Source organism: Vidua macroura, chromosome 22 (assembly GCF_024509145.1).
Source record: "Vidua macroura isolate BioBank_ID:100142 chromosome 22, ASM2450914v1, whole genome shotgun sequence".
NCBI lineage: Eukaryota > Metazoa > Chordata > Aves > Passeriformes > Viduidae > Vidua > Vidua macroura.
In genome coordinates, this window is record NC_071592.1 from 2,702,369 (window position 1) to 2,724,120 (window position 21,752).

A 21,752-nucleotide genomic window follows, 5' to 3' on the forward strand; every position below is an offset into this window, starting at 1 on the left:
GGGAGGTGCAGGAGGGAGAGGCACCTTCCTCACTTCTCCCTGTGCACGGGGGGGGTGAAAACTGGGGGGGTTTTCCTTCCCATCCACTCCCCAGCCCTGCAGCTGCCAGGTATCCCGTGCTTTGCTCCTGCTTTGTTGGCAGGAGGGGAATTCCTGGGATGTGATAGTGCTGCAGAAGTCCTGGAACACTTTTCCCACTGCTCCCACACCCATTTCCATCTGTGGCACACTGGAGGAGAGCAGGACTGGCTGGGCAGGCAGTGTTGGCTCTTGAGGCTGCTCATTTCCATGGGGAGTTGCTGCAGAGCAGTGCAAGGAGCCGTGGTGGTTTGGGAGCAGTGTGAGACAGGGGAATGACTCCCTGCTCTGTTACCATTCATGCCTTAAAGCTCATTCCAGAAAAGCCAGTCTGGCTGGGACAGCATCTTCCCAATTCCCTGTGTTCCCTCAGCACCAAACTGATCTGCTGCAGTTCTGAACCTGATGTGGGAGAGCTCTGTTTCTCTCTCAAGGTGCCAGTGGAGGAATTTTGCCTGCTGCGCCTTTAGAAATGGAAATGGAAAAGCAAAGCAAGCTGTTAGAAATAAGGGTGATGGAAGTCACCCTGGGAAGCATTTCCAGAGTTCCTGAAGTCACTTTTCAGGGTGAGGGCTCCGCTGTGGGAGGATTTCTGCAGCTGCTCCTAAGAAAGTGCTTGGCAAGGAATATGCCAGGGCTGCTGCTTGCTTGTGCTTTGTCTTTCCCTGGTCCCATTTCCAGGTGAACAAAAGACATCCCCAACATTCCACCTGGTCCAAATGCTGCACCTATGAAATGAATTTATCTCTGCAGCAGCATTTGTGTTCACATTATACTGAGTATACCAGGAAACAAAACAAGTTGTCTTTGATGTCTCACAGCAGATTAAAGGAGGGGCACATTCAAACTCATCTCCTGGGATTTTGGCCCTGGACTGCTCTTTATTTCAGAAATCCTGTTCAGGACAGTTCAATGTGGCTTGTACTCCTTCACCTCTGCTGTTCTGGCTCCGTGCAATATTTCTCCTGGAGCAGAAGGTGCCCCAGGAGGAGATTTTGGCTGAGAATTGGGAGAACTTTTCCTGATCAATAAATCTGTTTTAGCTCAACCTCCTCATATTACTCTGAGGGATTTGTGCTTCTGTTTTAGAGCAGCTTGTAGAAGCCGTGAGGTGTTGGTGCAGCCCTCTGAACTATTAATGCAGACAAAAGAAATCCTGCTCATTGGTGTGGGTACTGCTGCTCTTCTTTAAAAGCTGCTTTTCCCTCAGGTTGTGTCTGATGTGCCAGCGCTGTCTGCATCTCTGTTTCGTGTAGCTGGAGCAATAAGCTTGACCTTTCTTGACATCCCTCTCCATTTCTGGACTGCTGCCCTGTTCCTGTCTCTCCTCTACTTTCCCTGTGCTGTGCTGTCCCCGTTCCTTTGAGTACTGTGTGATTATCTGGGAGGATAAGATTTTGGACTGATGCCTGGCTCGTGTCTCTTTGTGTTGCCCTCCCTGTGCTGCCCCTGTGTCCCCAGGCCTGGTGCAGAGGTGTGTGGTGATCCAGCGGGATGAGAACGGCTTCGGGCTGACGGTCAGCGGGGACAACCCCGTCTTCGTGCAGTCTGTCAAGGAAGGTGAGAGCATCCCCCAAGCCTGCCAGCTTTCCATGGGCATCCCCTACGTCAGGGAAGGTACAGGGTGGATATTAGGAAAAAAAATTTCACCAAAAGAATAATAAAGCACTGGAATTGTCTTCCCAGGGAGGTGTTGAATCACCATCTCTGGATGTGTTTAAAAAAAGACTGGACGTGGCACTTGGTGCTACAGTCTAGCTGAGGTGTCAGGGCATGGGTTGGACTTGATGATCTTAGAGGTCTCTTCCAACCTCATTATTCTGGGATTCTGGAAATGTCTGGGAGCTGGAGCAGAAGACTCCCAAGCTCCTGCCAGGCGGGGTGGCTGCAGCTTGGGAAGGGATGTGCAAGGTCAGGGTTGAACAGTGAATTTCTTGCTCTGCACCTACTCCCAGGCAGCCACTGACAGAACGAGGGGACACAGCCTTAAGCTGTGCCAGGGGAAGTTTAGGTTGGACATCAGGGAAAAATTCTTCACTGAAAGAGGGATTGGGCACTGGAATCACCTGCCCAGGGAGGGGATGGAGTCACCATCCCTGGAGGTGTTTAAAACAAGACTGGAGGTGGCACTTGTGCCATGGTTTAGGTGATGAGGAGGTGTCAGGTCACAGGTTGGACTTGGTGATCTCAAAGGTCTTTTCCAACGTGGTTCAGTCTGTGATCTGGTGGGTTTGGAGCTGACCTCTTGCATCCCAGGGGGAGGAAATGTCTCCATGGGAGATGGTGGGATCATGTCCTGGTGCATCCAGTGCCAGGTGAAAGCAAAACTGCTCCAGACCCGATACCCAGGGATTTTACTGATAGAGGAAGCTTGGCTGAGTGTAGGAGTATTTTGCATGCTTTACAGAAGTCTTAAAACCATTTTTGCTATAAATGATTGTATTGAAATGGGAACTGAGTGATTTCTTGCCTCTCCAGATGGAGCAGCCATGCGGGCTGGAGTGCAGACAGGTGATAGAATTATCAAGGTAAGGGCGTTGAAAGTGGGAGAGAAATGGATCCTTTGTCTTAAATGAGCTTTTTTTGTCTTAAATGAGCTCTTTCTCTGGAAAAAAAAACAGGCATTGATGTGTCTGCTGTGGTGTTTGCATTAGGAATGGTCTAAGCTTCAGTGTTCTGGGGCTGACTCTCCTCCAGATCCTCCTTTCAGAATTTTATGGGCAAGTTCAGCATCCTGCCAGGTTCAGGCATCACAAATACAACAAAACCAGAAATGGCAGGGAAGAGAAGGAAAGCAGAGTTGTTAATAATGATCTGTAAATAAACAGCCTGCCTGAATTGTTGTTTTCCCCCTAACTGCTCCCACATCCATGTTCTTTTTTAGTCCCAAGCAAGTAAGAAATCAAGTCAGTAACTTAAAAGACTCTGTAAACTATTGCTGCAAAATGCTACAGCAGCTCCTGACACAGATGGAGCTGGGATTTCAACCAGGCATTGAAATTAATGAATTACATTAGCTACCCTGTTGTTTTTCTGCCCAGGCAGAGATGGATTGCCTTTTTTTTTTTTTTTTTGTTTGCTTGTTTGTCTGCCTGCTTGAGTTCTTTTGGTGTGTGCACAGTTTTATTTTTACAGAGCTCTGCTCACTGAGATAAACTGTTAGAAGGATAAATAATGTATCTGGTAATGTCTTGAAAGAGGCAGTAATGGAGATGGGGGAGAAGAAAATGCTGCTGTTCTTCTGGAATGTGTGGAATTGCTTGGAAATCAGGAGCCAAACACAGAATTTTCTCTCCTCCCTGCCAGGTGAACGGGACTCTGGTAACACACTCGAACCATTTGGAGGTGGTCAAGCTGATCAAGTGTAAGTAAAGGCAGGTGGCTCCTCTGTCACCTTGAAAGTGTCACAGGCATCATTTTGAGGGCCCTGCCAGGTGCCAAGGGTGAGGTCAATGCTGAGAGATAAAGGGAGTGTTTGAAACAGGGAAGTGAAATTGAAATGATTTTGACATCCTGAATTTAAGCTGATACATTCTCCTGTAGCTTCTCCTTAACTTAATATTTGAATTACCACCAAGCCTTGCCTGGGTGCTGCCCCATCTTTTATTTCCACCTTAAATACCACAGCTGGGCAGGCACTTACTGTGCACTGCTGTGTGATGCCTGCACAGCACTGCAGGATTTTCTTGTATGAGGAAGGAGGTGGTGATGGTTTATTTTGTGCTTGTGCACTGCAAATGTAACCTGCTGGGCTGGAAGTTGGACTGCTTGCTTTTCATGAAAGTTTGGGGGACTATCTGAGATTTAAACAGATTTCTAGAGCGGGCAGTGCCCTCAGGTTCAGCTGGGAGGAGGAATGGTGGGAGCTGTGTCTGCAGGGTGAGGGAAGTCAGGGAAGCGTGGCAGTGTCCCCGTGTGTGTGACCTGAGCCTGTCCTTGTGTCCCCACAGCGGGTTCCTATGTAGCTCTCACTGTCCAGGGGCGCCCTCCAGGGTCGCCCCAGATTCCCTTGGCGGATTCCGACGTGGATCTGGCAGCTTTTGGGCATATGTCTCCCATCATGGCATCCCCCCACTCGCCTGGCACGTCAGGGAATGCAGAAAGGATCACCAGCCCGGTGCTCATGGGGGTAAGGTTTGGAGCTCTCTTCCCAAAAGGAGAAATGGACTCAGGTTGTTTTGGCCTGAATTTTTTTTTTGTACTTCAGATTGGCATTGGGATATTTATATAATAAATTATTTTTATGTTTATTTATTGTGGGTATTTATTCACTTACGAAAAAGCATTTTCCAAGTATAAATATGCAGTCCTATCTGAGACAATAGAAATACAGGTTTTTATACTGTTATAGCTGTTTATACTGTTACAGCTGTTCAAAATTAAGAAAGAATACATAGGACAGGGTTGGAAATTTGAATTGCTTCTCACAGGGCTTTTCAGAGCCTGTTTTTAGGAAGTTGGTGAAAAATGTGCATGTCCATTTTCCTTTTCTGCCCAGCAAACCCAACCTGAATCTCTCTGTACTTCCTAGGAGGAGAACAACATTGTCCACAACCAGAAGGTGGAGATTCTGAGGAAGATGCTCCAGAAGGAGCAGGAGAGGCTGCAGGTACTGGGGTTGTGCAGGTTGGAGGGAGCTGGGGGAAGTGATGCAAAGAGGGGTTGTTAATTCAATTTATTAGCAGAGCTGTGTAAAACAGACTTTGTGTAGCAGCTCCTTGGGTGAGCAGATGTGCAGGCGTTAATTCAAAAGACACAAACAATTCCTTTGCAGATCCTGCAGGAGGAGTACAGCCGAACCCCCTCCACCCGCCTGCTCAAGGAGATCCAGGAGGCAAAGAAGCACATTCCTCAGCTGCAGGAGCAGCTCTGCAAGGCCACGGGCTGCACTCAGGTGACACGGGCTCAGCCTGCTCTGGGGAGTGCTCCCAGGCACAGTCCAGGGGCTGGGTGGGGTTCTGGGTGATGCCTCAGGTTTTAGGTTTTATATTTTCACATTCTGTGCTGCTTTGGTGTGTGGGTCTGGGGTTCACATGAGGGGATGCTGAGCTCTGTGCACAGAGCAGGGAGACAAAACAATTCCTGCTCCAGCTGGGCACCAAGGACAAATGATCCAAAGCTCAGGCCCAGGAGCACAAACAGCGTGGGCTGGAGAGAGAAAAACAAGCAGGATGGGAGTGCCTGGGCTAAAGCTGGGATGGGACAATGAACTGCAAGGTGCAAATGGAGCAGAGCTGATCCCAGTGAGAGCCCCCGGGAGCGCTCGTGCATTTTGGGACCATTTTGGTTCATCTTGGGTTCATTTTGTGGCCATTTTGGTTCATCTTGGGTTCATTTTGGGACCATTTTGGTTCCTCTTGGGTGCAGCCCTGGCTGGGCTCTGGTGCTGCCCAAGGTGGATCCATGGAGGAAATCCTTTGAATAAATCCCTGCTTTATTCTGCAGCTCTGCCCAGCTCTGCTCTAGGCCAGCCTGCACAAGGCATCATGAGCAAGCTGCAGTTGCTTGGACAGGCAGGCTGCACCCTCTGCAGCTGAGATGTGAAGTTGGCACTGTCTTCTTAATCTTAATTCATTTAGCAGTGGGCTCTCATCTGTGAAAAACCTGCTTTTAAGAACAAGTGCAAGCAAAGATGTGTTTATTATCTGTCAGTGCAACTTCAAATACACCCATGAAGTCATTCTTGGAAGCTTTAAACAATTTTGTTTTCACTTTTGAAAAAAAAATGAATTTAGGCTGTGTCATTTTTCCCTTTTCCCCTGTGTTAAAAGTGCTGAAAATTTGGTGTGGTTGTTTTCTCGTAGAAAAGCGCTGCAGCCTTTTCTAGATAAATTAAGCTTTTATGAGTAACGTGAGCTGCCTGGCTTTTCAAAGAGTTGATTCTTAAGGATGGTCTCTTCAAATATTCTGCTTTCATCTTTGCAGGATGGAGTCCTGTCCTCCAGGTCTGTGTCAGAGTCACTGCAGATCAGCGAGGGGGAGGCAGAGAGTGGGGACAGTGGCAGCAAACTGGATTTCAGTGGTGACAGCCCCTCCAGACCCAACAGTGACATTGCTGATGTGAGTCTGGGGCAGCCCCAGGGCTTTGCTTCTCTCCCTCTTGCATTTGGGTTTCCTTGGCAGATTCTGTGTGTGTGTTGTCCTGTGCATTACTCAGTGCCCACCAAAACCTTCTCCCTATGAAAACCTCTTATACTGGACTGGTGTTAGAGACTGGGAGAGAATAAATTCTGGGGGTTTTATCCAGGATTAGACCGTCCTGGCATTAATCCCTGTAACCAGGGATGCCAGCATGTTTCTCAAAACTCATTTGGCAATTAGAGCATCTTTGAAGGGAATATTCCAACTGCAGCAGCGTGACTCAGATGCAGGCAGCTTGCCCTGAAAGTGGGAAAGAGCCTTCCTTCCACCAAATCAGCTTCAGTTCCTGCCACCAGCAAAGGCTCTTGGTGTGTTCACTCATTAGTTACCAATCTGTGTGCTCCTGTGCTCTCCCTTGGTGCCTAATCCTTAATTAAGTCACTCTCTGATTAGTGCAGGGGGATTGAGACTCTCTGCTTGGATTTAGCCTAAGTTTGTTGATTAACTTAAGGATGTGGGAGCTAAATTTGTCCCAGCAGTTGGAAGTGAAAGGGAGGTGGGTGAGATGGAAGCATCCACGACTCTGTTTTGAAACATTCCAAATCTGACCACATCCCACTCTGTGTTTAATAAATGCACAACGAAATTCATAATTAACTTCCTAATAATCATCATGCTGTCAGTTCTGGGGATGGTATTTGATCAGTGCAGGTGATTGGCACACCAAACATTCCAGCTTTTCAATCCAGCTCTGAGGAATTTAAGGATCAGGGGTGAAAGAAACCCTTGGAAGTGGAAAGAGTTCTGCAGCTGGGAAAAAGCCAGGCTGGAAAGCAGCAGCCTGAGCAGTGGCCCGGCTGGAAAAACCTTTGCACACACTGAAGATGGGCCAGCAGCACGTGGGTTTTGCAAATAAGGCTCTGCTGGGCTTCCTGAGCAAGGGGATTGCTGGCAGATGGGAGGAGAGAGCTGAACTGTGAGAAAAGGTGGAGAGAGCAAGGGAAAAGCCAAGGGCTGGGGATTTCCCAGCTCTGCTGCTGCTCACTGTCACCAGATTTCTGACCAAAACTTCTGCATTCACTTTAGTTTTGGGGTTTTTTTTTTGTTTAACTGTGCCTGTAGGACACAGATTTTACTCTGGGTTTTCACACCTCCTTTTCCTGTGAGAAAGGAGAAGTTTTTTGGCTGTTGTGGCTGACAAATTGCACTGTGCAGTTCTCCCTTCCCTGGATTTGCTGCTGCTTACCAGAACTGAACTTCCCTTTCCCAGAGCCCTCGCAGTGGCCTGAAGGAGAGGATTTATCCAGATGAGAGCCCAGAAAAGGCTGAGCTTCAAGACACTGTGAGTACAAGACATCAAGTGTCACAACAGCACCTCCTCTAACAGGCCCATTAAAATCTTGCTGCTTTCCCCTATTTCTAAATGGAGCATGCCTGAACTTTGCTTTAGAAAATAAAGTGCAATTAAAGTGGTGCAGGGATAGTTAATTAGCAGAGTAAATGTTTATGGAGCTTAAGAGCAGGGCCATTTAGAGGCAAGAAATACCTGATCAGCAGTAAAACAGCTGGGCCTGGAATAAGGAGAGCAGTTGCACATGTTTTATTCCTTGAGTCCAGCCCTTTTTTTTAGGATGTTCACTCATTTGGGGGCTGCCATTTCCAGCAGGGCTACAAGTGGAGCTCAGCAGGAGGTGCAGAGCTGTCTGAACACATCATCATCCTTGGGGTGACTCCTGGGTTCTCCTCTTCCTCCTCTGCTTGTCCTGCCAAAGCCCCATTTCCCCCTCGGTGTGCTCCTGGCTGCAGGTGCTGCAGCTGCCCTTGATCCCCCTGATTTGAAGTTTGGGAATGTTTGGATCCTGGGAGGGGGATCCAAGGTGGAGGTTTTGAAATGATCAGAACATCTCCAGGTTTTACTGTGAGGGACAATCCCAGCTTTGTGTTTTTCTTCCTTCTCTTGCCAGGACTCCCAGTCCAGTGTTGGAAGTCCCCTGTCCCGAGTGGGGACTCAGATCATTGGAGCTGAGGATGATGATTTTGACACGGAGCAGGAGCAGGTGGGAATGACTTTTTAGCCTTTTTTTCCCCACCAAGCAGAATTCTCTTCCCCTCTTCCTAAACTGCTGAGTGCTTCTTGTAGGGTGAAATAAGAATTTGGGAATGGTATTCCCGTTGTTGCTGATCTTTACAAATAGAAACATTCGGGGAATTCATGACAATATCCATCTTTGAGTCTGTTATTTTTCTTTCTTCTCCAAACTTCAAGCTTTCTAGGAATTAAATTATTTCATTTTCTTTAGTTTTTGTTAAAGCCTGAACTCTTGTCACAGCAGCACAGCTACCACATATTTACTCTGAATTATTTGAGCTGTCCTTTCTCTTCTTCCTCAGTAATTCAGATGTAATTCCCTGTGTCCCTGCAGATTAATGGGCAGTGCAGCTGCTTCCAGAACATCGAGCTCCTGAAATCCCGCCCGGCTCACCTGGCTGTCCTCCTGCACCACGTGGTGTCCCAGTTTGATCCTGCAGCACTGGTGAGAAGCTCTGCAATTGTTTCCCTGGCTCACGTTTGGGAATCTTCACCAGAATTTACCAGACCTTGTGTAGCACTCATTGCCATGACCTGGCAAGGAAATGCACACTCTGTGCAGGCCTGAGGGTGATAAATCCTCATTTATTTCCTCAGATAAAGGGAAAAACACAAAAATAATTGCTCCCCTTACGTTTGGCTGCTTACAAATAATTCTTTATCTCCTGAAAGCCTCTCATTCCACCCCAAGGTGTGGGATTAGTTGTCTACAGGGAAGGTTTGACCTCCCTGTGCTCCTCTTCCAGCCCCTTCCCTCTGCCAGGGCACCTCCCTGAGGAGCTGGGAAAGGTTTCAACCCAGCACTGCTGAATTCCTTGGAATACTGGAAAGAAAACTTGGGAGTTTTCATGGTTTTCACCTCATTTCTCACCCTCCTGTTCCCCACAGCTGTGCTACCTTTACACAGACCTGTACAAACAGACCAACTCCAAAGAGACCCGGCGTGTTTTCCTGGAGTTTTACCAGTTTTTCCTGGACAGAGCTGCAGTAGGTTCCTCTTGTTTTCCTCATTTTTACACATCCAGCAAGCTGACTTTGACCTTTCTCCACTCACCTGAACTGTGAAAAACTGTGGGGGTTAAAGCCCTCCAAAAGAAATCGTTTTAAAAAATCAAAATCGGAATAATGTTCAATAAACAGCTTCCTAAAATGTAAAAATGTAATAAAAGTTTTAAGTATTTTTGTTGAAATGTTACCAGGGAATGAATGGCCTCAGATGCCTGGTAATAAAGTAAATCCCAGGGGATTTGTTGTTGATAGGAGAAATAATTTAGTGGTAGGTAAGCAAGTTCTGGCTCTTCTACGTTGCTTTTTAGTTAATAATTGCTGTGGGTATTGATGTGGCTGTTCCAAGGATTGGGAAATTTTATGTCTCTGTTGGAAAGCTGAGAAAATTCTTTGCTGTCATGAATTAAACTCCCAGAAGCTGCAGCAGAGCTTTATGTACCACACGTTCATCTTAAATAATCCTGTGAATTAGAATACATTCATGGGAGTCTCCCCTTTTCAAACCAGGAGGTGCTCACATTGGATGATTTTGGCTTTTGAGGGAATTTCCTGGAGTGATTTGTGTGTTTTATTCGGGTGCTGGTTTCTCTGAGGGTTCTCCCAGCCTTTCTTTCCTTTTGCAGAACCTGAAAGTCCCAGTTCCAGAGGAAATCTCCTTGGAATTAGGTAGGATGGGAGTGAAGGGCAGAGGGTGGGTTAATTCAGGGAAATGACTTCATTGAAGTGATTTATTGAAGGTGGGGACTGTTCCCAGAGGAATAATTGGTGACTTTTCTGCCTCCCAGACAGGAGAAGGCCAGAGCTCCTCCCTGAAGAGCTGCACCGCCAGTTCATCCAAACCATGCAGGATAAAGTCTGTCCAGAGGTTCAGAGGAACCTGGAAGATTTCAGGTACCAAAAGCTCTCTGTGGAGTTTTCCTCTTAATTCATATTTGATTTCAGTCAGTGTTCCAGCACAGGGAAACCTGAGGGAGATATAAATCCTCTTGGACTGGATAGGGATATACCAGGAATATACCTTGTGGCCAATCCTTAAATCAAGTCATCAATTGCAATCCTAGAGCTTGGATTCTTCATTCCTGGAAGCTGTGAGGAAATGTCAGAGTATTTTTTTTTTGAGGTTTTGTTGTATAAATCTCTCTTACTGATTGTGTTTATAATCAGCTTATATATTTTTTTTTTCCTGTCCCTATTTTCCTTCCATTTCCCCTTTGGGCAGGGAATAATCCCCTTTACAGAGCTCAAGCTCAGGCTCAAGCTGCACCAAGGGAAATTTAGGTTGGATGGTAGAAAAAGTTTTTTACAGAAAGGGTGATAAGGCTCTGGAATGTTCTGCCCGGGGAGGTGGAGTCACCATCCCTGGGTGTGTTTAACAAAGCCTGGATGTGGCACTGGGTACCAGGGTTGAGTTGAGGTGCTGGGGCTGGGTTGGACTCGATGGTCTTTAGGGTCTCTTCCAAGCTGGTGAATCTGTGAATTCTGTGAGCTGTCACAGGCATGCAGTAGAAGTTGATAATTCATTTGCTTTTCCATGTGGAGTGCTGAGAGCTCCATGCCAAGCTCAGCAATTATTGTAAATGCAGGTGAACTCGGTGGGAAGCAATACTGATGTCTGACTCCAGTTCAGGAGGCTGAATGATTTCTTTATTATAACTATGCTATAATACATTAATATACTATTTAAAGGAGATACTAAAGCTATACACTTACTTTTCTTACTACTATATTTAACTCACAACTTGTGACCCTCTCTCGAGAGTTTAGATGCAGGTGGATTGGATTGGCCATCAGGCTCAAACAATCTTCACTAGAATTTAATTCAGTAATTACCTTAGGTGAACAATTTTCTAAACACATTCTACATGGGAAAAACGAGGAGCAGAAATAGAAATTGTTTTCTCTTTCTTCTCTCTGTGCTCCTCTATGAAAAAAACCCTAAAAGAGAAAAGAATGTGCCCGCCACTGGCAATGAACTATTTCACACCTAAAAACCTCAGGCGGATCCTTTGAACACCCCCAAAACCCCTCTGTGACGACACCCTGAGCACCACGGGGCAGCGTCCAGCTGCAGGTGATGCTTCCTGTGCCCTTTTGCAGGCAGAAGAGGAGCATGGGGCTGACCCTGGCCGAGGGGGAGCTGAGCAGGCTGGACGCGGAGCGGCTCCGCGACCGCGGCGCCGTGGAGAAGGAGAGGAGCTGTGCAGAGCAGATCCTCGCCAAGATCGAGGAGGTCCTGTAAGTGACAGCAAACAGGGAGGTGGGGGGAAAAAAAATAATTTAATGTCAGAGGTGCCCCCTCAGAAAAAGCGGGCTGGGGGAATTGGGGGGTGGAATTTGGCGTCACTGTGTTTAGGTTTCTGCCCCTGAGTGTTCGCTGGGGGATGGCAGCCAGGGCTGAGGCAGCAGGGAAGTGAAGGCTGTTCTGTCCAGGAGGCTGCTGTGAAATAGTGCAGGGAATGCTGCCATTGTCAGCTTGAGCATTATTAGATCAGAGCCCTTTTCCTGTAGAAACAACAGCTTCACAACCCATTTTCTCCTTTTTAATGTGGGCTGAATCCAATTTCCACAGCTGAACCTTCACTTTTGATTCTTGATTTTATTTTTTTCCCCCTGCTGGGACTGCTGAACATTCTAAAGGACACTTCAACACAGCAACTGATGCTCTGGGTGGATGGGACCGGGTGTTAATTGGGTTTTGAGTTCCATTTTTAAACCCTTTCTTGTTTTTAGGATGACATCTCAGCCTCTGGAAGAAGACAAGAGGTAATGGGAGTGGGGAGCTCGGGCTGTGTTGTGCTGATGGAACAAGACAGCCCTCTCCCGGCTGTTCTCCAAACTCCTGAATCCCCTGGCTTAAATCATTGGAATTCATCAGCCTCTTCTTTGCTGATGTTTGTTGCCTGTGCTTCACATCTTAAAAATTACTGTCACTGAGAGTTTGTGTTTATTTTTGTTTTGTGTTGTAACTGCTTCAATCTGCTCTAACATTTATTTTCTCTGTGTGCCTTGTCCTGTTCAGTTTTTATCTGAGCAGCTTTTCCTCCTTTTTGCAGTAACCTTTTACTGCTGCTTATTTTTACCATAACTCAAAGCTATAATGTGGCATCAAATATGGTTTTAGTGTAGAATTTTAGGACCTTCTGTGTAATTCTTAGAATTTTATTTTCACCTCCCGGGCTTCTGTGCATTTTATCATGGAGTGATTTGGGTTGGAAGGGACCTTAAAGATGATTTAATTCCAACCCCTGCCATGGGCAGGGACACCTTCCACTGTCCCAGGTGCTCCTTGGACACTGCCAGAGACCCAGGGGCAGCCACAGCTTCTCTGGGCACCAGAGCCTCCCCATCCCTATATTCCACCTTTATTTACTCCATAATTTACAAAACTATAAATTCTGATGTTGGCTGAGCCTTCCCATTTTCTCTGGGGATTTATTCCCGTTCATTTCATCACTTGAATTTAAAAATGAACTTCTCAACACAACCTTGACCTTAATTTTATTGACTCAATGTATTTCCCCGATATCTTTCCCTTAAACCTCAGTGGTTTTTCTGTGTTTGGCAGCTCCACCATGCAATATGTGATCCTCACCTACATGAAACACCTGGGAGTGAAAGTCAAAGAGCCTCGGAACCTGGAGCAGAAGCGGGGCCGGATTGGTTTCCTGCCAAAGATCAAGGTAGTGCTGCCGTGGCCACAGAGGATTTGTGTGCAATTCAAACCCCAGCTGTGCAGGACAGAAATTAAAAATCGCTGTGGTTTTTGTGTTTCAAGAGGATCTGGGATTGCTGAGCTGCACAGCAAACCTAAGAGCTGAAATTGGGTTCTGCATCTGTTGGCAGAGGCGGGGATTGGAAATAATTGGAATTATTTCCTTTATCTCTGAGTAAATTCAGAGATTTCACCTTGGTTTTGGCTGTTATTAAAACTTTGGGTGAGGAATATTTCAGAGAACACAACCTTGAACCACAGGAGGGTCTCATTAAAGCTGCTGCCTTGTTTACTTCAGTTTTTTTTTCTGGAGAAACTTACCCAAACCTTCCTGGTGTGTGATGCAGGAGAGCTCTTCTCCCTGCCACCCCCATTTTTCCAGTTATATAATGAATATTTCCACCAAAACTTCATCCCTGTGGGGGTGATCCCTTGTCTCCCACAGCATGGGGGTGTATCTGGTCACAGTAGCTGCTTATTTTCATCAACATTTCAGCCTCCTTTGAAATATTAAGAGAGTTTCCAGCAGTTCTGCACTAACCAAAAAGGTGAAACAGTGTGAAACCTTTTTAAGCTTTGTGTCCTCTCCCTTCTGCAGCTTTAAAGAACTAAGTAAAATCTCAGTAAACAGCTGGATTTGAAGCAGTGAGCCATGAGTTTGCTTTTCTTTACCTGCAGCAAAGCATCAAGAAAGAGAAAGAAGGAGAGGAGAAAGGGAAGAGGAGAGGCTTCCCCAACATTCTGGGCCCCCCAAGGAGACCAAGCCGACATGACAGCAGTGCAAGTATGTCAGCCCCTGTGCCCTGCTAGCCTGAGGGCCACAGAAAACCCCTGCTGCCTTCAAAATTGCATGCCAGGAACCCTATTTCCCACACCCCTCCTCCTAAACCTCATCCCACCCATCCTGCCTCACCCCATCCCAGTCCTCACAATTTGGATCCCTCTTCTGCCAATTCCCTTCCAACCCTGTCTCACCCTGAGGGGCTGTGGAATCGAATTTTGGGCTGTGGAGTCGGATTTTGGGCTGTGACTGAGGCATTTTGGGGTAGGATTGAGTGATTTTCAGCAGAGCTGAGTGATTTTAAACTTCTTGCTGTCCAAACGCAGCTTTGAGACCTGTTTTGGTCCTGCAATGCTGCTTCTCTCAGCGTTTCAGCAGGGTGATGATTCTCTCTGTCCAGTTGGCAGGGCCATGGAGATGCAGAAGCCCAGGCACCCCAAGCACTCACCCACAGCCTCTTCTGTGAGCCCAGAGCCCCCCGAGTCCAGCAAGATGCGCCAGAGCGGCTCCTCCAGCGATGGCACAGATGCCCCTTACCCCCCTGCCAACCCCATGTCCCCCCTGGCCACGGGGCCCTTTGCCTCTCCAGAGGGCAGCAAGGACAGTGACACAGGTAGGGTGGAATGGAGAGTGGTTGAAGGCTGTGCTGTGGACAGGATGTGCAGAGCACTGATGCAACAAGCCGGGCCAATTAGGCGACGCTTTGATGTCATTCGAGCTGCTCTTCCTCAGCTTAATCAGCTTTCCTCAATTAGGGGATCTTGCCACGAGCAGCAGGGGTTGTTAGTGGCTTCTGCCAGTTCATCCAACAGGAAAAACCCAACAGGTGCCACCTGAAGCTCTTGTCACTGAGATTTGTTCGTAGCAGCCTGGGAGTCGAGTTCCTCCAGCTCTGAACCTGGAATCAGGAGGCTCTGGAGAGGCTGGGAGGTTCTCTGGTGTCCTCCAGCTTGGTTCCTCACCTTTCACATTTATCCTGTGTCCAGGTGTGAAGCAGCCTGGGGAAGCCCCACCTGCCAGTGACTCCATGGATGGCACCCCCCGCACACCCAACAACACCTTTGAGTTCCCATCTCCTTTGGAAAACCTGCAGGAGGAGGAGGGAGAGTCTGAGAGGTAACTCTGGGTGCTTGAGGCAGCCTGGAGAGAGGGTCAGGAAATCTTGGAACGGGTTGGAAAAGATCATTGTAGAGACTCCTTTGTCAGTGTGACAGTGGCTGCTGAAATTCAGTGCATAAAATGACAGTGACGTTGTTTGTGTTAAATACTGTTGGTAGAATTAGGAAACTTTGGCTTGTGTCTCTGCTGTGATAGAAAACTGTCAGGAGAGGGGACAAAACGCTCTGCTTTGGAGCTCAGATCACCATTCTGAAGTAATTCTGAGCTGGGAGAAATTCAGGCACAAGCTTCCCTAATGATTCCTTTCCTTCCTTGCAGGATGGTTGACATGGGAACACCGAAGCCTTTCCGCAAGTGAGTGTGCTTGGAAATGTTTGAACTTGACTGAATTTGTTTGGATTTCAAGCAGTTATGAAGCAGAATGCAGCAGTGCTCATTGTTCTGAGCCAGCACAGTTGTCTGCATGATCTCTTTTCTTTAAGAACACATGAAATCAGACACTGGCAGCCATTTGTAGGGCAGGTGGAGCGAGTCATGCAAAAATACCCCTTTGATCTGAGAGTGAAGTGGAATGATTGCTGTGTCCACTGATTTGAATGGATGGGAGTTGGGTTAAGGAGCAGAGAGATCCCTATTTTCCTTTTCAACCTGTGTTGCTGTTGGTTCTGTACCTGCAGATAGACAGAGGCAAGAAACTGTAACCTGCCCTTTTCACTGCCTTGGTATCTGACTGCAAATGATTTCATCTGTGCCATTAAAAGGAGGGTTATGAAAACACTGTCAGAACAGTCAATCTGGAAAGGGCAAAATTAGAGAATGTGCCCAGAGGTTCAGGCATCAAAGAGCCTCCAGCTGGCAGGGACAGTGTGTTCATAAAGCTGATGGATGTACTCAGCTTTTCCCTGAAATGGGAGTTAACTCACTTTTTCCCTCCTCCCATCAGGATGGACAGTGTTGGCTTTGCAGATGTGCAGAGTGAGGATGAGCTCTATGACTTCGACATGGACATGGACCCTCCCAACTGGCAGCAGCTTGTGAGCAGGGAGGTGCTGATGGGGCTCAAGCCCTACGAAATCAAACGTCAAGAAGTGATAAATGGTGAGATGGAGGTTCTGTCCTACCTGGCCAAGCTCAGAGTTGAAACCTTCCCCTGGAGCTTTGGAGTTCTTAAAAATTTACAATTAGGTTTATCTTCAGTGATTTAGTGAAGTAGTGGCTGGAGAATTGTAGAACTTTTGGTTTGAAGGGTTCTCATGCTTGTTACTGGGAAATAACCTGGGGTGAGATTGATCCAGTCCTTAGAGGAGAAACAAACAATATCAAGTGGTTATTAAATATTAAGGCACTGAAAGCCAGATTTTAGTATGTTCTATGAAAGAAAACAAGAAAAGCTTGTTTTTTTGGGAAGCAGATGATGGAAATGTTCCTCCCAAACTTCAGCAGATTTGAGTTGCAGCTCCTGCAGAAGCCTCTGCATGAGCTCAGGTCTGTTGGTTTGGGGGAAACGATGGAATTTTACAAACTCAAACATGGAATTACAGCAGAGCCTGGAATATGGACCAGGGAGGGAAATGCTGCTGAGGGACCTGCTCTGAGCTCACCTGTGGCTGCACAGCTGCACTCCTGCTCTCCCTGTCTCCCCAGAGCTGTTCTACACGGAGCGAGCCCACGTGCGCACGCTGAAGGTCCTGCACAACGTCTTCTACCAGAGGGTCACCAGGGAGGGCATCCTCAGCTCCAGTGACAAGCGGAAAATCTTCTCCAACCTGGAGGACATCCTTGGGCTGCATGGTAGGAGCAGCTGGATGCTGGAATTCTGCCTTCCAGTGGCTGAAAAATTGAAGCAAAGGGACTCTGGAACACGAGGCAGCTTTGCCCGATGCTTGATGTAGAAGCAGAATTCTTCAGGACACTGCCCTGGGCTTGCTTTTGCTCACACTTGTTCCATTTCTGATTCACAAAGATATTTTAATGAGGAATCGTGTGTCCAGTGTTCCTTTTCCTTATCTGTGTTGATTCGTGCTTGATGAAAGGAGCAGTGAGCTTTATGAGCCAGGGTTTGAGGTACAACTGCTCCTGAAGAGAGCAGAAAAGAGATTTATGAAGATTGAGGTCTTTCTGTTTTCTGAAGGGTGGCCCTTCCTCGTGGTTTAGGGAAAGGACTGCTCACAGTAGGAATTTCAGCCACTGAATAATCAGTTCTGTGGTTTTCTGGCTTCTGCATTATTCCTGTTTATAGAAAAATGATGTTGAGCCTCAGAAAAGATAAGTTTGGAATGGTTCTTAGGGGTCATTTGAAGCCAGGTGATACAAAAGTGCCAAGGAGTTACATCACATTTTATTAGATATTCTAAATGTATTAAGTTGCAGGATATTGTTTGTTAGCTAATTAAAATTATTTCAAATCTAATCTTCTCCTAGAATAGCTTTTATGTTAAATGCTGAAAATGAAGCCAGCCTTTTGACCACTATTAGTAAAATTTACCTTTTTTTTTTCCTTGTTTTTAAGTTGCACTGAACGATCAGATGAAATCTGTCCGAAAAAGGAATGAGACTTCTGTCATTGGCCAAATTGGGGAAGATTTGCTCTCCTGGGTAAAATTCTTTTTAAATATTTCTTATATTTGAAAAATAATGTCTCATGGAATGACCAATAGAGCCAGAGGTTGGAGGAGGTAATTCCCAGCAAGGGGAACTGAAGGGCTGCGAGTTCTGGAGCCAAAACGGAGCTGGAGGATGAGGGGGGAAGGAAAGGAGGAAGAGCTCAGAGGATTTTCATCTGACTGGAGATTAGAGTCATTTAAGGCACACATTTAAGGATGTGTGGGTAGAACAGACAGGTACTTTTGGGTACATAAAGGTGAGAGTGGGATTTTGAAAAACGCAGTGGCACGATTTATCTCAGTAACACTGAAATGTGAGCCTGGTGTTGCCTGTGGTGCAGTGAAACGATGGTTAAAAATACTATTTTCTAATCTTAGAATGTATAAATTTGGAGTTTATAGTGCTGTTGCAGGCTTCATTTTGAGATCTTTGTGGAGAGATTTGGCTGCCCCATCCCTGGAAGTGTTCAAGATGTTTTGGGGTAGTGGAAAGTGTCCCTGCCCATGATGGGGATGAGCTTTAAAATCCCTTTCAACCCGAACCAGTCTGGGATTCTGTGATTTTGGAGGGCTGGTTTGAGGGGAACTGAAGAGTTTGAGATGTAAAGGTCTCCTCTGGGAAGACAAAGCCTTGAACCAGGACAGAAATACCTCCTCATTTTTGTCAATAATTCCTTTATTCCCTGGTGATCCCAGTCCTGTGTGTTCTGCCTGCTGAGGGTGGCTCATGCTGAGCTCCAGCCTGTCTAAACTTGGCTTTTTTGGCTTTCTGGCACAGTTTAGTGGAGCAGCAGAGGAGAAGCTGAAACTTGCCACTGCCACCTTCTGCAGCAACCAGCCCTTTGCTCTCGAGGTCATCAAGTCCCGCCAGAAGAAGGACTCGCGCTTCCAGACCTTCGTGCAGGTGAGTTTGCCACAGGGCTTTGAGTTTTTCACCAGGTTTGTGAGTTTTCTCCACCAGGTTTGGAATTTTTCTCCACCAGGCTTTGAGTTTTCTCCACCAGGCTTTGAGTTTTTCACCAGGTTTGTGAGTTTTCTCCACCAGGCTTTGAGTTTTTCTCCACCAGGCTTGGAATTTTTCTCCACCAGGCTTTGACTTTTTCTCCACCAGGCTTTGAGTCTTTTTCCACCAGGCTTGGAATTTTTCTCCACCAGGCTTGGAATTTTTCTCCACCAGGCTTTGACTTTTTCTCCACCAGGCTTTGAGTCTTTTTCACCAGGCTCTGAATTTTTTCCCCTAAGCTCTCAATTTCTCCACCAGGCTTTTGAGTTTTCTCCACCAGGCTTTTGAGTTTTCTCCACCAGGCTTTTGAGTTTTTTCCCCTAAGCTCTGAGTTGCTTCAGCACAGCCCAATGAATCCTCCTAGATAAAGTTCTGATAATTAATGGCAATTATTAGTGATGTCATGGCTAAGGCTGCCTTCATTTCCAGCGCTGTGTTTATCTCTCCTGGTGGTTTCTGGAGGGAGGAGCCTGCAGTTCTGGGGAGCACAGAGTGTCCTGAAGGAATGCAGGCCAGCACAGTGTCCCAGGCAGGAGATGCCATCTCCCTGGAGTTGGCCACTGCCCCAGGATGCCAGATCCTGTGGGGCAGAGTGCTCAGAGCACCAGGAGCAGGAGACAGAAGATGCTGCACAGCTGCTCTGCCTGCCAGGAGTGGGCTGTGGCTCCACGTGGCATTTACAGAACATTATCTCCATTAGCACAGGCTGGGAGGAGCTCTGGGAGTACAAGGGGAGATCATCCTGACAAATATCCTGTGTTCTGCTGCAGTGTGAAAGCCCAAACTGATGTGTTCCCTGGGTGCTGCTGACTGAGATGGATTGGGCATGGGCCCATGCCCGTGGGGAGTAATGAGGGGAGGAAGGCACTGCTGCTGTGATGAGCTTTTCCTCTGGGTAATTGCAGATGGAGAGGGGATGTGTTGTCTGGGTGATAGATCTTGGCATCTCTTGTCTTGTATTTAATTACTGGAAAGTGAAGTAATAGATGTTTAAGTGATGAATAGATGTTGTGCATTCAGGTAATTATGGCCTTAATAAAAATGACAAATGCAGATATTGTGCTGTTGAAATTTAGGATGCTGAGAGCAATCCCCTGTGCCGGCGGCTGCAGCTGAAGGATATCATCCCCACGGAGATGCAGAGGTTGACTAAATACCCCCTTCTGCTGGATAACATTGCTAAATACACAGGTAAAGCCTTTCCACTGGGATTTGGGCACCCATCTCTGCAGGTTTTTTAGGTAAATGTGTTAAATAACACTTTAATTTTATGTGTCTCTCTCTGTTTTCATTGCGACCTCACTGCTCCCTCCTGCAGAGGAGGTGTAAAAAATAATAATAAAGAGAAAAATCCAGTGTTGGTTCCTCCTTAGGAAAATAAAAAGGAAATTCAGTGTGAAATAAGTGAATTTATCAAACCTCTAAAGCAGCACAGAACATCCACATGCTCTTGCAGAGGGTGGGGTTTAATTAGGATTTGTTACACTGAAAGATACTCCCAGCACAACAGGTAGAAATGTGATAAATAATAGCACAAAATGCCTTCCCAGCTTTACTACCTGATACCTGCTGCAGAGAAATTTCATTACTCATAAAAATAGACTGCAGCTACAAGTTCCCTCTAATCCTAATTAGGAAAGCATGTGATACTCCATTATCTTTGATGTACTGGTTGATGTTCCTGTTAAGTGAATTCTCACTGTGGCTGCTGGTGCTGCTGAGAATTGATGGGTTCACCTGTGCCTGTACTCTTAGTAAGGATTTTAGGATTTTAGTAAGGATTTTAGGTTTCCCACATTATTGTGAATAGTTGTCACAAGGCCCTAAAACAGGGGGGAGTAACAATTGCATTATGTGTGATGATGTGCAGGTCCCAATCAATTCTCTCCTGTCACAAATCTCATTTTTATCCCTATTGCAGTGCTTTTGTTGATAGACTTCTCTGTGAGTTTAACTCCTCTTCGTCCAATTTGAGGCCAGCAAACTGCCCTGCAGGGCTGGCTGGTCAAACCTTTGCTGGGAAGCACTGTCCCACCTGGTTTTATTCTTGCAGAGCTGCCTGAGGAGAAGGAGAAAGTCAAGAAAGCAGCAGATCACTGTCGCCAGATCCTCAACCACGTGAACCAGGCTGTCAAAGAGTCAGAGAACAAGCAGGTGGGAGGGCCAGAGTGAACACCCAGGGCTGGGGACAGCAATAAAGCTGCACTCTGGGGAGTTTTGCTGCTCCAAGTGACCATTTCCTTGCATTTCCTGCAGCATTTGGAGGATTATCAGCGGAGACTCGACCTCTCCTACTTGAAGCAGTCAGAGGATCCCATGATGGATGAGTTCAGGGTGAGTGAGAGCATCAAAACCAGCCCTGTGTGAATGGAGTTTGCAGCCCTGTCGTTCACTTTGTGCTTCTTCTGGTGCACAATCAAGTGGTCTTTGGAGATAAATATTTCTGCGTGAAAATGAAAACAATTAGTCTCAGAAATGTGAGTTTTGCCACCTTCCTGAAGATTTCTATGGCTCTAACAGCTCAGTTCTGCACATCATGGTGCTGATGAAGCTTGTCAGCTCTGAGCAACAAACCTTTATGGCCTGCAAGCTCAAGCACTGTATCCCAGAAGAGATATCTGGCAGATAATGAGATTATTGTGGATATTTATCTCATGTGAGTGCATGTCTTAGTGATGCTGTTGGAACTGGGGAGGCCTTGGAGAGAGAGCCCTGAGGTGTAACAGTGGAATTGGCTTTAAAAAGAGAGCTTGTACAGAAACGTGGGAGATCCACACAGCCAAATAAAACCTGAAGTCCAGTATTAAAATTATTCTGTTTCACGGCTCCTGTAAAGCCCTGCAGTTTTGTTGGAAGCTGGTTACCTGCTGGTTTCTTCCCCACCTCCCTCAAAGTCAGTGTGAATCAAAAAACCCCCAACTTTTCTGTGAAACTGTGTCATGTATCCTTCCCCAAATAAACTTGCAAGCATTTAGCAAGGGAAGGAAGAACTTCTGGCAGCTACGAAAATCTCGCTGTCATTGATTGTAGACTCTGAGACTTGGAAGGGATGAATTGTGAAAATTGTCACTTCTGCTTGCCTGCAGATCTAAATGTCACAAGCACTGAAGTGCCTGAAGAATCCATTGACATTACAAAGCCTGTCAGATCATTGGGATGATTTGTAAATAATTTGTAGGCACACTTGACTTGCAAATCGAGTGCTGCAGCTTTAATCAGTCGTAATGCTAGAGCTGAATATGGGGTATTGGAAAAACTCCTCCTAGGAAACAGGTGAC

The 21,752-nt window shown here is 46.6% G+C and overlaps 1 protein-coding gene across 4 annotated transcripts in view; it reads left to right on the forward strand.

Moving 5' to 3' along the window:
* Positions 1 to 21,752, forward strand: part of ARHGEF12 (Rho guanine nucleotide exchange factor 12) — a 75,411-nt gene that overhangs the window by 42,013 nt on the left and 11,646 nt on the right. For 3 of the 4 annotated variants that reach the window (XM_053996923.1, XM_053996920.1, XM_053996921.1), the window contains 27 exons: positions 1,540 to 1,638; positions 2,557 to 2,606; positions 3,385 to 3,442; positions 4,029 to 4,207; positions 4,610 to 4,687; positions 4,853 to 4,972; positions 6,004 to 6,138; positions 7,430 to 7,501; positions 8,124 to 8,216; positions 8,583 to 8,693; positions 9,137 to 9,235; positions 9,880 to 9,922; positions 10,042 to 10,147; positions 11,354 to 11,491; positions 11,987 to 12,019; positions 12,822 to 12,936; positions 13,647 to 13,752; positions 14,150 to 14,362; positions 14,736 to 14,865; positions 15,187 to 15,222; positions 15,812 to 15,966; positions 16,513 to 16,659; positions 17,378 to 17,463; positions 18,250 to 18,375; positions 19,551 to 19,665; positions 20,528 to 20,628; positions 20,731 to 20,808. In XM_053996923.1, coding sequence (XP_053852898.1) covers positions 2,568 to 2,606; positions 3,385 to 3,442; positions 4,029 to 4,207; positions 4,610 to 4,687; positions 4,853 to 4,972; positions 6,004 to 6,138; positions 7,430 to 7,501; positions 8,124 to 8,216; positions 8,583 to 8,693; positions 9,137 to 9,235; positions 9,880 to 9,922; positions 10,042 to 10,147; positions 11,354 to 11,491; positions 11,987 to 12,019; positions 12,822 to 12,936; positions 13,647 to 13,752; positions 14,150 to 14,362; positions 14,736 to 14,865; positions 15,187 to 15,222; positions 15,812 to 15,966; positions 16,513 to 16,659; positions 17,378 to 17,463; positions 18,250 to 18,375; positions 19,551 to 19,665; positions 20,528 to 20,628; positions 20,731 to 20,808 — 2,712 coding nt within the window. In that variant the 5' untranslated portion in view covers positions 1,540 to 1,638; positions 2,557 to 2,567. The remainder of the gene's footprint in view (positions 1 to 1,539; positions 1,639 to 2,556; positions 2,607 to 3,384; positions 3,443 to 4,028; positions 4,208 to 4,609; positions 4,688 to 4,852; positions 4,973 to 6,003; positions 6,139 to 7,429; positions 7,502 to 8,123; positions 8,217 to 8,582; positions 8,694 to 9,136; positions 9,236 to 9,879; positions 9,923 to 10,041; positions 10,148 to 11,353; positions 11,492 to 11,986; positions 12,020 to 12,821; positions 12,937 to 13,646; positions 13,753 to 14,149; positions 14,363 to 14,735; positions 14,866 to 15,186; positions 15,223 to 15,811; positions 15,967 to 16,512; positions 16,660 to 17,377; positions 17,464 to 18,249; positions 18,376 to 19,550; positions 19,666 to 20,527; positions 20,629 to 20,730; positions 20,809 to 21,752) is intronic. The other variant, XM_053996922.1, reaches the window with a different exon arrangement.